Source organism: Arachis stenosperma, chromosome 9, assembly GCF_014773155.1.
Source record: "Arachis stenosperma cultivar V10309 chromosome 9, arast.V10309.gnm1.PFL2, whole genome shotgun sequence".
Lineage (NCBI taxonomy): Eukaryota > Viridiplantae > Streptophyta > Magnoliopsida > Fabales > Fabaceae > Arachis > Arachis stenosperma.
The window spans coordinates 33,645,847-33,658,782 of NC_080385.1; the positions used below are offsets into that span (position 1 = coordinate 33,645,847).

A 12,936-nucleotide genomic window follows, 5' to 3' on the forward strand; every position below is an offset into this window, starting at 1 on the left:
AAGGGCAACAACAATGAAGATAAAATACAAGGTGGTAAAGTTCCTTTCTCCTCTTACTTATTTCCAGCACTTTAATTTGCATGATTGTTTTCTATTTTCTTTGTATGTATGTGTGCTTGCTCCTTGTGAATAAGCATGTTAAATCTGTCTTTTAAACTTTTTATTGATTAAGGCTGTGTTTTCTAGTCTGAATGTCATTACTGCATCCTTACTTTGCTTACTTGTATGCTTGTCCCTTTTGAATCAAATGAAAAGAGAATGAGTGTTTTATAAAAGACCAGAGTAGAGTTCATACTATGGAGTACGTTCCTGAGTTTGTGGTGTGGTCATAAGTTAGCTAAGTTGGTTCAACCACAAGGTGGGAAGACAACTATCTGTCCTAAATCATATGCTTTGAACACACTCCATGAGACTAGCTAAATAACAAGATCCTAATAAGAGAAAGGGAAAGAACAATGAAAGTGGAAGAATCAAAGAAAAAGAATAAGCAATAAGGCTAGGCACCAATGGTTTTTAATCTTAAGACATGTGTCTGTGGTGCTCCTGTGTGAGGGATCTACTTGGATGAATAAGCTCTTAGGGGTGCCTTATCACTTGGTAACTTGGGTTAACTAACTCGGGATTATCAGCTGAAAGTCCACTATCAAGAGTAACCCTCACTACAGAACATTTAGTAACCCAAAGAGGTGTTGGACACCAAGGTTTCAAGAAAAGAAAATAAATAAACCATATGCCTGTGGTGTGTATGTATGGGGGAGAGACTTGAGGAAGTAAGTCCTGTTAGAAATAGGATAAATAATTCCTGCTTCCCATAGTTTCATTACCTCTTTTTGGACCACCTCTTTCATGGTTGGATTGAGTCTCCTTTGTGGTTCCACAACTAGTTTAGCATCATCTTCAAGGAGGATCTTGTGCATACACTTGGTTGGACTAATCCCCTTCAAGTCACTAATAGTCCACCCAAGAGCTGTTTTATGACTCTTGAGCACTGAAATAAGTGCCTCTTCCTCTTCAGGCTTCAGAGAAGAGCTTATAATTACTGGATATGAGTCATTCTCACCCAAGAACATATATTTCAGAGAAGGGGGTAGGGATTTGAGCTCAAGCTTGGGGGCTTCCTCCTCTGCTTTAGGCGTGTGAACCATAGCCTTCTGGGGTGTGAATTATCAATTTCAACTAATTCATACTCAGAGATAGGATCCAGAATGTCATCTAGCACCTCAGCCTTCAGTACCTCTTGAACAAGTGGTTTAATAACATCTGCTTTCATACACCCTTCAGAGTCATTAGGGCACTTGAGAGTTTCAAAAACATGAAGGACCACCTGTTCTTCATTGACCCTCAGGGTCAATTCACCGTTTTGTACATCAATCAGAGCTTTTCCTATATCTAAAAAGGGTCTACCAAGTATAATAGAGGACTTTACCTCCTCTTTCATGTCTAATATAACAAAATCAACAGGAAAGATGAATGGTCATACTTTAACAAGTAAATCCTCAACAACACCCACAGGTAATTTAATAGAAAGATCAGCAAGTTGAAGAGAAATACGAGTGGATTTTACCTCCTCAATTTGAAACTTTTTCATCAATGAAAGTGGCATGAGATTGATGCTGGCTCTAAGGTCACATAAAGCTCTCTGAATGGTGACATCTCCAATGGTGCAAGGAATGACAAAACTCCTTGGGTCTGGCATCTTCTTAGGAAGGTTGTGTTGAATAATGGCACTGCATTCCTTGGTTAACACCACTGTTTCTTGTTCCTTCCAGTTCCTCTTATGGGTCAACAATTCTTTCATAAATTTAGCATAGAGAGGCATTTGCCCAAGAGCCTCTGCAAAAGGAATGTTGATCTGTAGCTTCTTGAAGACATCAAAAAATTTAGAGAACTGCTTTTCTTTTGAATCCTTCTAAAGTCTTTGAGGATATGGCATTTTTGGCTTGTATTCAGGAGCCTTTGGCAATGTAGGATACGTGTCTAGAGAGTCAGGAAATGGGTTGTCTGCACGCTTTTGGGGGCGTGCTCCACTTCTTTCTTTTTCTCCTCTAGAGCTTTTTTTTAACTAGCTCTTCATTGGCCCTTGTCTCAGAGCCAGCTGTTTTACCACTTCTCAATTGAATAACCTTGCAGTCTTCTCTTAGGTTTACCACTGTATCACTTGGAAATGTACTTGCAGACCTCTTAGGTATTTGCTTGCTCAGCTGGCCCATTTGTACTTCCAAGTTTCTAATGGAGGCTCTGGTTTCCTGCATAAAACTCCTCATCATCTCCCAATTAGAATCTTCCTTGGATTTAGAGTTAGCCTGCTGAGGCTGAGATTGAAGGTTATTGTAGCTGTTCTGTTGGAAACAGCCCTGAGAGTTATTGTTGAAGTTCTGAGGTCTCTGGGGTTGGTTCCTCCACCCAAAATTTGGGTGATTTCTCCATCCTTGATTGTATGTCTGAGAATAGGGGTCATTATTGGGATTTTTGGAACCGCTCCCCATGTAATTAACTTGTTCAGAAGAGGATTGAGCATAATCATAGTTGTCATTTTGCACTAAATGTCCTGCCATGTCATAAGAGATCTCTTGAGGTGGATTTTGGGTGTTGATAGCTGAGACTTTCATGCCACCTATGTGTTGAGTAAGTAAATTTATTTACTGAGACATAAGCTTGTTCTGAGCAAGAATAGCATTAAGAGCTTCCACTTCCATGACACCCTTCTTCTGAGGAGCCTCAGAGTTCACAGGATTCCTATTAGATGAGTATAAATATTGGTTGCTGGCAACCAATTCAATAAGCTCAATAGTCTCCTCTGGTGTCTTCTTCTTGTGTAATGAATCTCCTGCAGAATTATCTAGGCACATCTTGGACATTTCACCCAAGCCTTCATAAAAAATGTCTAGTTGAGTCCATTTGGAGAACATGTCCAGAGGGCATTGCCTAGGCAGTAGCTTGTATCTCTCCCAAGTTTCATACAGAGTCTCACCATCCTTCTGCCTGAAGGTCTGAACCTCCATCCTAAGCTTAGTAAGCTTCTTTGGTGGGAAAAATTTATTGAGAAACTCAGTAACCACCTTGTTCCATGTATCCAGACTTTCCTTGGGTTGAGAATCTAGCCATAGCTTTGCTTTATCCCTCAGAGCAAACGGAAAGAGCATAAGTTTGTACACATCTGGGTTTACTCCATTTGTCTTCACAGTATCACAAATTTGCAGAAAACTAGAAATAAACTGATTTGGGTCTTCGTGGGGAAGACCATGATACTGGCAGTTTTGTTGCACCAGAGTGACTAGTTGAGGCTTCAACTCAAAGTTGTTCGCAGCAATAGGAGGCACCACGATGCTTTTTCCATAAAGATCTGCAGTAGGAGAAGAGTGATGACAAGTCATCATATACCCATTTTTCAAGCTAATTTTACTTGTTTTGTTAGTCTTTATGCACTTTCTTGCATCCTAAGTAATTGATTTGGAGTGAAAATGCATAACTTCTTTAAATCAAACAACCACCATGAAATTAATGTTAACTCATGAGGTTTAAGCTAAATTTAATTGATTTTTAATTGATTTATAAGCCTTGTGAATTTAGTGATACTTGGAGTGGTTGTTTTGGTTTATTGTAGGTGAAGAAAAGAAGAAAAGAGAAAAGCGTGGCCTAAGAAAGTGTGGCCCAAGGAGAAGAAAACGTGGTCAAAGGAAGGAGAAGTGTGCCGCATGGAAGGGAGGAAGCAAGCATTGCCCTCTACAAGGGCACACTGCCCTCTAGGAGGGCAACATGAGCAAACAAGACTTGGAAGGCAATTCTGCCCTGCCCACGACAAGGGCAGAGCACAAAATGGTGCCTTGGATCAAAGGAAGGAAAAACCTTGCCCTGCCCTCCACAAAGGCAGTATCGGGCTCTCCAAAAGGAAAAATTCAAAGAAAAAGCCCACCATTTCTTACCACAAGAGTCGAACACGGAACCATGAGGAAACAAGAAACTAAGTCTCACTTTGGTGCCAAGAATATCAAAGAAAAGAAGTAGCGTGTGCATCACTCAAGGATCGAACACGGGGCTTCAATTTGGAAACACTGCCCTGCCCTCCGCGAGGGCAGGGCAGCATTTTGTTGTGGTGCACCAAGGCACCATTCTGGCGCACCAAGGAGACTTCGGCAGCATCAATCTGGCGCACAGGCATCAAGAATGGCGCACCAGAAATTTCTGCCCTGCCCTCCGCGAGGGCAGGGCAGCATCCTGCGCACCAAGCTCGCACCACGTGCACGCACCATGGGCCAGCCGCATCAATTTTCTGCCCTGCCCTCCGCAAGGGCAGGGTAGCCTCCTGGAAGCAATTTTTCATGGGCTAAAATTGGATTAAAAATCCAATAAAATTCATTTCTTCACCAAATCAAAAGCCCATCCAAATCCTAAGATCCAAGAATAGAAAGTGTATAAATAGGAGTTAGTTTGATGTAATTAGGACTTTTACTTTTACTTTCACCTTTGACTTGATTTTTGAATTTTGCACTTTCTTTAGAGCTTTGAACTTTGGAATTTTTCTTGGTGACTTCACTGAGATTTCAGAGAATTTATCTCTCTTCTTCCTCATTCTTGCTTGGGCACTTTTACTTTTCTTGTTTTGAGTTTTGGGTGTGAAGAATTGAGGAAATTCTGTCTCAATCTCCATTCAAAATCTCATTAATTCCTTTCTGAACAATTGAATTCAATTTCAATTTTCTTTACTGCTTCTTCTTCTATTTCTTGTCAATTGCTTCGTGAACTTGGATCTGGGAAGGCAATTGAGATCTAGGCTTTGCTACCTGATGAGCGGATAATTTGTACGCTTTTTGGCATTGTTTTTAGTATGTTTTTAGTATCTTTTAGTTAGTTTTTATTATATTTTTATTAGTTTTTAGTTAAAATTCACTTTTCTGGACTTTACTATGAGTTTGTGTGTTTTTCTGTAATTTCAGGTATTTTATGCTATCTTTGAGTTTTATGCTATCTTAGATCATTTGGGAGGCTGGCCATTCGGCCATGCCTAGACCTTGTTCTTATGTATTTTCAACGGTGGAGTTTCTACACACCATAGATTAAGGTGTGGAGCTCTGCTGTACCTCAAGTATTAATGCAATTACTATTGTTCTTCTATTCAATTTCGCTTGTTCTTTGTCCAAGATATCACTTGTTCTTCAACTTGATGAATGTGATGATTGACACTCATAACCATTCTCACCTATGAACAAGGTGACTGACAACCATTCTTGTTCTACAAGCATCTGAGGCTTAGTGAATATCTCTTGGATTCTTTAACCGGAATCTTCGTGGTATAGGCAAGAACTGATGGCGGCATTCAAGAGAATCCGGAAGGTCTAACCTTTTCTGTGGTATTCTGAGTAGGATTCAATGATTGAATGACTGTGACGTGCTTCAAACTCCTAGCAGGCGGGGCGTTAGTGACAGACGCAAAAGGATCAATGGATTTTATTCCGGCCTGACCGAGAACCGACAGCTGAATTCCGCTATGCTGTGACAGAGCATATGCAATCGCTTTCACTGAGAGGATGGGAGGTAGCCACTGACAACGGTGAAACCCTACACGAGCTTGCCATGGAAAGGAGTAAGAAGGATTGGATGAAGACAGTAGGAAAGCAGAGAGACGGAAGGGAAGGCATCTTCATACGCTTATCTGAAGCTCTCACCAATGATATACATAAGTATCTCTATCTTTATCTTTTATGTTATTTTCGTTCATCATCATACCCATTTGAGTCTGCCTGACTGAGATTTACAAGGTGACCATAGCTTGCTTCATAGCAACAATCTCCGTGGGATCGACCCTTACTCACGTAAGGTATTACTTGGATGACCCAGTGCACTTGCTGGTTAGTTGTGCGAAGTTGTGTTTATGCCATGGTATTGAGCACCAAGTCTTTGGAGCCATTGCCGGGGATTATTTGAATATGGACAAAGTAGTGATCACAATTTCGTGCACCAAGTTTTTGGCACCGTTGCCGGGGATTTAAATGTCCTAACTATAGTTTCGCATTTGTTCCCTGCAATAACAGTGCCATGTTTTGATCCGGCAACGTGCACCAAGTTTTTGGCGCCGTTGCCGGGGATTGTTTGTGTATGGACAACTGACGGTTCATCTTGTTGCTTAGATTAGGTATTTATTTTATTTTATTTTTTTTTCGAAATTCTTGAAGATGAATTCTAGAGTTTCATGATGATTTGTTGAAATCTGGCTGGCTGAGAAGCCATGTCTAATCTCATTGGACCGAGGTTTCAACTTATCATCACAGAAGCTTGTTGATTTTTATCAATCTTGCTTTTTGAGCAGTGATCTGCTAAGGCTTGGCTGGCCTTTGGCCATGTCTAGTGTTTTGGACCGAAGCTTTCTTTGAAAGCTTGGCTGGCTGTGAAGCCATGTCTAATTCCTGGACCGGAGTCTTAGACTAGCATTGCACTGATTCCTGGAATTCTCATTAAAAAATTTTGATATTCTTTTTTCACTTAATTTTCGAAAAGCACAAAAAAATTTACAAAATCATAAAAACCAAAAATATTTGATGTTTCTTGCTTGAGTCTAGTGTCTCATCTTAAGTTTGGTGTCAATTGCATGCATTCATTCATGTGTCTTAAGGATCTTCAAGTAAATTCTTGATGGTTTCTTACTCTGATCTTTGAATTCTTTTGACTTGAGTGTTTATGTGCCTCATATAGTGTCAGTAGTATACAAACTGCTAAGTTTGGTGTCTTGCATGCATTGTTATTTGATTCTTGTTGCATTTTGATTATTAAAAATCCAAAAATATTTTCAATTTGTGTCTTTTCAAGTCAATAATACAAAGAATTGAAGATTCAGAACATACTGCAGAGGAATTACACAGAAAAAGCTGAGCATTCAAAAATGCCCAGTGAAGAAGACAGACTGGCGTTTAAACGCCAGCCAGGGTACCTGGTTGGGCGTTTAACGCCCAAAAAGGGTGCATTTTGGGCGTTAAACGCCAGAATGGATACCATTCTGGGCGTTTAACGCCAGGATGGTGCTAGGGGGAAGATTTTGTTTTCAAATCAATTTTTTTTCAAGTTTTCAAAGTTTTTCAAAATCAAATCTTTTTCAAATCATATCTTTTCAATCAAATGTTTTCAAAATTAATTTCTTTCCTTTTTCAAAGATACTTACTAACAATTAATGATTTGATTGAACATCTCAAGTTTGTTACCTTTTCTGTTGAGGAAAGTTTAATGTTTGAATCATATCTTTTCTTGTTAGGCAAGTCATTAATTTTCAAAATCAAATCTTTTTAAAATTGTTTTCAAATCATATCTTTTTAAAATTGTTTTCAAATCAAATCTTTTCAATCATATCTTTTTAATCACATCTTTTTCAAAATAAGTTTTCAATCAAATCTTTTTAATTTCTAATTTCAAAATCTTTTTCAAAAATCACTTGATTTCTTTTCACTTTGAATTTTCGAAAACTATCAATCAATTTTTAAATGTTCTTGACATCTTTCTAATTAATTTTCGAAAATTCTCTTCCTTCTTCCCACATCCTTCTATTTATGGAGTATCACTCCTTCTTAATGCACAATTCGAACTTCATCTAATTAAAGTTCGAATTCTTCCCCTTCTTCTTTCTTCTATTTTTCTTTTCCTCTGACACCTCAAGGAATCTCTATACTGTGACATAGAGGATTCCACATTTTCTTGTTCTCTTCTCTTTCATATGAGCAGGAGCAGAGACAAAGGCATTCTTGTTGAAGCTGACCCTGAACCTGAAAGGACCTTGAAGCGAAAGCTAAGAGAAGCTAAGGCACAACTCTCTGTAGAGGACCTGACCGAATTCTTCAAAGAAGAAGAACCCATGGCAGCCGAAAACAAAAACAATGTCAACAATGCAAGGAAGGTGCTGGGTGACTTTACTGCACCTACTCCTGACTTCTATGGGAGAAGCATCTCTATCCCTGCCATTGGAGCAAACAACTTTGAGCTTAAGCCTCAATTAGTTTCTCTAATGCAACAGAATTGCAAGTTCCATGGACTTCCAATGGAAGATCCTCATCAGTTTTTAGCTGAGTTCTTGCAAATCTGTGACACAGTCAAGACTAATGGGGTTGACCCTGAGGTCTACAGACTGATGCTATTCCCTTTTGCTGTAAGAGACAGAGCTAGAATATGGTTGGACTCTCAACCTAAAGAAAGCCTAGACTCTTGGGAAAAGCTAGTCAATGCCTTCTTGGCAAAGTTCTTTTCACCTCAAAAATGGAGTAAGCTTAGAGTGGAAGTCCAAACCTTCAGACAGAAGGATGGAGAATCCCTCTATGAAGCTTGGGAAAGATACAAACAATTAATCAGAAAATGTCCATCTGACATGCTTTCTGAATGGAGCATCATAGGTATTTTCTATGATGGTCTCTCTGAACTATCCAAGATGTCTTTGGATAGCTCTGCTGGAGGATCTCTTCATCTGAAGAAGACGCCTACAGAGGCTCAAGAGCTCATTGAGATGGTTGCAAATAACCAATTCATGTACACTTCTGAAAGAAATCCTGTGAACAATGGGACAAGTCAGAAGAAAGGAGTTCTTGAGATTGATACTCTGAATGCCATTTTGGCTCAGAACAAGATATTGACTCAACAAGTCAATTTGATTTCTCAAAGTCTGTCTGGAATGCAAAATGCACCTGGCAGTACTAAGGATGCTTCATCTGAGGAAGAAGCTTATGATCCTGAGAACCCTTCAATGGAAGAGGTGAATTACCTAGGAGAACCCTATGGAAACACCTATAATTCTTCATGGAGAAATCAACCAAATTTCTCATGGAAGAATCAAGAGAAACCTCAACAAGGTTTCAATAACAACAATGGTGGAAGAAACAGGTTTAGCAATAACAAACCTTTTCCATCATCTTCTCAGCAACAGACAGAGAATTCTAAGCAAAACCCCTCTGACTTAGCAACCATGGTCTCTGATCTAATCAAAACCACTCAAAGTTTCATGACTGAAATAAGGTCTTCCATTAGGAATTTGGAAGCACAAGTGGGTCAGCTGAGCAAGAAAGTTACTGAACTCCCTCCTAGTACTCTCCCAAGTAACACAGAAGAAAATCCAAAAGGAGAGTGCAAAGCCATAACCATGGCCGAATTTGGAGAGGAAGGAGAGGAAGTGGACGCCACTGAGGAAGACCTCAATGGGCGTGCACTGACCTCCATTGAGTTCCCCAATGAGGAACCATGGGAATCTGAGGCTCAAAATGAGACCATAGAGATTCCATTGGACTTACTTCTGCCTTTCATGAGCTCTGATGAGTATTCCTCCTCTGAAGAGGATGAGTATGTCACTGAAGAGCAAGTTGCTAAATACCTTGGAGTAATCATGAAGCTAAATGACAAGTTATTTGGAAATGAGACTTGGGAGGATGAACCTCCTTTGCTCACCAAAGAACTGGATGACTTGTCTAGGCAGAAACTACCTCAAAAGAGACAAGATCCTGGGAAGTTTTCAATACCTTGTACCATAGGCACCATGACCTTCAAGAAGGCCCTGTGTGACTTAGGGTCAAGTGTGAACCTCATGCCTCTCTCTGTAATGGAGAAGCTAGGGATCTTTGAGGTACAAGCTGCAAGAATCTCACTAGAGATGGCAGACAACTCAAGAAAACAAGCTCATGGACTTGTAGAGAATGTTTTGGTAAAAGTTGAAGACCATTACATCCCTACTGATTTCATAGTCCTAGAGACTGGGAGGTGCATGGATGAATCCATCATCCTTGGTAGACCCTTCCTAGCCACAGCAAAGGCTGTGAATGATGTTGATGGAGGTGAACTGATCATTCAAGTGAATGAAAAATCCTATGTGTTTAAGGCTCAAGGACATCCCTCTGTCATCATGGAGAAGAAGCATGAAGAGCTTCTCTCAAATCAGAGACAAACAAAGCCCCCACAGTCAAACTTTAAGTTTGGTGTTGGGAGGCCACAACCAAACTCTAAGTTTGGTGTTGAACCCCCACATTCAAACTCTAAGTTTGGTGTTGGGAGGTTCCCACATTGCTCTGAGTATCTGTGAGGCTCCATGAGAGCCCTCTGTCAAGCTACTGACAATAAAGAAGCGCTTGTTGGGAGGCAACCCAATGATTATATTTTATATTTTCCCTTTGTTATTTTATGTTTTTTTGTAGGTTGATGATCATAAGAAGTCACAAAATCCATTGAAAAAGCAAAAACAAAATGAAAAACAGGAAGAAAAACAGCACACCTTAGAGGAAGAACCCACTGGCGTTTAAACGCCAGTGAGGCTAGCAGTTGGGCGTTTAACGCCCAGTCTGGCACCATTCTGGGCGTTTAACGCCAGAAAGGGGCACCAGACTGGCGTTAAACGCCAGAAAAGGGCAAGAACCTGGCGTTAAATGCCAGGAATGGGCACCAGCCCGGCGTTTAACGCCAGAAATGACTCAAAACGTGATTTTGAGCAACATTTGGTGCAGGGATGACTTTTCCTTGACACCACAGCATCTGTGGACCCCACAGGATCCCCACCTACCCCACCACCACCCTCTCTCTTCCTCCCCCATTCACCAATCACCTCATTACCTCTTCCCCAAAAACCTTTCACCTATCAAATCCCATCTTTCTCTTCACCACTCACATCCATCCTTCATAAAACCTCGCCAACCTCACCCTTCAAATTCAAACCACTTTTCCTCCCAAACCCACCCATAATGGCCGAACCCCATCTCCCCTCTCTCCTATAAATACCCTTCTTCACTCCTTCATTTTCACACAACCTAAACACCACTTCTCACCCTCTTTGGCCGAAAACAAAGCCATTCCCTTCTTCCTCATTTCTTCTTCTTCTACTCTCTTCTTTCTTCTTTTGCTCGAGGACGAGCAAACCTTTTAAGTTTGGTGTGGTAAAAGCGTTGCTTTTTCGTTTTCCATAACCATTTATGGCATCCAAGGCCGGAGAAACCTCTAGAAAGAGGAAAGGGAAGGCAAAAGCTTCCACCTCCGAGTCATGGGAGATGGATAGATTCATCTCAAGGGTGCATCAAGACCACTTCTATGAAGTTGTGGCCTTAAAGAAGGTGATCCCCGAGGTCCCCTTTTCACTCAAAAATGGTGAATATCCGGAGATCCGCCATGAGATCCGAAGAAGAGGTTGGGAAGTGCTTACCAACCCCATTCAACAAGTCGGAATCTTGATGGTTCAAGAGTTCTATGCCAATGCATGGATCACCAAGAACCATGATCAAAGTGTGAACCCGGATCCAAAGAATTATCTTACTATGGTTCGGGGGAAATACTTGGATTTTAGTCCGGAAAATGTAAGGTTAGCATTCAACTTTGATCAAAGGTTGGACCAAGTCCTCACAGTCATATGTGAAGAGGGCGCACAATGGAAGAGAGATTCAAGAGGCAAGCCGGTTCAATTGAGAAGGCATGATCTCAAGCCCATGGCTAGAGGATGGTTGGAGTTTATTCAACGCTCAATCATTCCCACTAGCAACCGGTCCGAAGTTACTATAGACCGGGCCATCATGATTCATAGCATCATGATTGGAGAAGAAGTGGAAGTTCATGAGTTTATAGCCCAAGAACTCTATAAAGTGGCGGACAAGTCTTCCACCTTGGCAAGGCTAGCCTTTCCTCACCTCATTTGTCACCTCTGTTATTCAGTTGGAGTTGACATAGAAGGAGATACCCCCATTGATGAGGACAAGCCCATCACCAAGAAAAGGATGGAGCACACAAGAGACCCCTCTCATCAAGAGATCCCTGAGATACCTCAAGGGATGCACTTTCCTCCACAAAACTATTGGGAGCAAGTAAACACCTCCCTAGGAGAATTGAGTTCCAACATGGGACAACTAAGGGTGGAGCACCAAGAACACTCCATTCTCCTCCATGAAATTAGAGAAGATCAAAGAATCATGAGAGAGGAGCAACAAAGACAAGGAAGAGACATTGAGGAGCTCAAGCACTCCATAAGACCTTCAAGAGGAAGAACAAGCCGCCATCACTAAGGTGGACCCGTTCTTTAATCTCCTTGTTCTTTATTTTCATGTTTTTCGAAATTTTCATGCTTATGTTTATCCATGTTTGTGTCTTATGATCATTAGTGTCTTAGTGTCTATGCCTTAAAGTTATGAATGTCCTATGAATCCATCACCTTTCTTAAGAATTGTTCTTAATTAAAAAAGAAAAGAATTGCATGAATTTTGAATTTTATAACAGTTTAATTATTTTGATGTGGTGGCAACACTTTTGTTCTCTGAATGTATGCTTGAACAGTGCATATGTCTTTTGAATTTGTGGTTCATGAATGTTGGCTCTTGAAAGAATGATGAAAAAGGAGACATGTTACTGAGGATCTGAAAAATCATAAAAATGATTCTTGAAGCAAGAAAAAGCAGTGAATACAAAAAAAAAAGAAGAAAACGAAAAAAAAAAGATTAGAAAGGAGGAAGCAAACGAAAAAAAAAAGAAAGAAAAAGAAAGAAATAAAGTTGTGATCCAAGGCAAAAAGAGTGTGCTTAAGAACCCTGGACACCTCTAATTGGGGACTTTAGCAAAGCTGAGTCACAATCTGAAAAGGTTCACCCAATTATGTGTCTGTGGCATGTATGTATCCGGTAGTAATACTGGAAGGCAGAGTGCTTTGGGCCACGGCCAAGACTCAATAAGTAGCTGTGTTCAAGAATCATCATACTTAACTAGGAGAATCAATAACACTATCTGGACTCTGAGTTCCTAAAGAAGCCAATCATTCTGAATTCCAAAGGATGAAGTGAGAGGCCAAAACTATTCAGAGGCAAAAAGCTAAAAGCCCCGCTCATCTAATTAATACTGATCTTCATAGATGTTTTTGGAGTTCATTGCATATTCTCTTCTTTTTATCTTATTTGATCTTCAGTTGCTTGGGGACAAGCAACAATTTAAGTTTGGTGTTGTGATGAGCGGATAATT

General features: G+C 40.4%; 1 protein-coding gene and 1 non-coding gene across 2 annotated transcripts; both read right to left on the reverse strand.

The window, feature by feature from the left end:
• Nucleotides 1-1,075: 1,075 nt before the first annotated feature.
• Nucleotides 1,076-1,819, reverse strand: LOC130949367 (uncharacterized). The gene is made up of 2 exons (XM_057878112.1): nt 1,552-1,819; nt 1,076-1,440 (listed from the first exon to the last, which is right to left on the reverse strand). The coding sequence occupies exons 1-2, from the start codon at nt 1,817-1,819 to the stop codon at nt 1,076-1,078; spliced, it is 633 nt and encodes a 210-aa protein (XP_057734095.1).
• Nucleotides 1,820-8,239: 6,420 nt separating this feature from the next.
• LOC130952207 (small nucleolar RNA R71) lies at nt 8,240-8,343 on the reverse strand. The gene has a single exon (XR_009074388.1). It is a non-coding gene; the product is annotated as a small nucleolar RNA R71 (small nucleolar RNA).
• Between the last annotated feature and the right edge of the window lie 4,593 nt (nt 8,344-12,936).

Excerpts from the sequence above, each read along its gene's own strand:
- LOC130949367 (XM_057878112.1), bottom strand. The coding sequence starts at position 1,819 with ATGCCTCTCTATGCTAAATTTATGAAAGAATTGTTGACCCATAAGAGG. Across the intron at positions 1,441-1,551 it reads TGAGGAGGTAAAATCCACTC|ACATGAAAGAGGAGGTAAAG; the intron begins GTATTTCTCTTC and ends TTGTTATATTAG.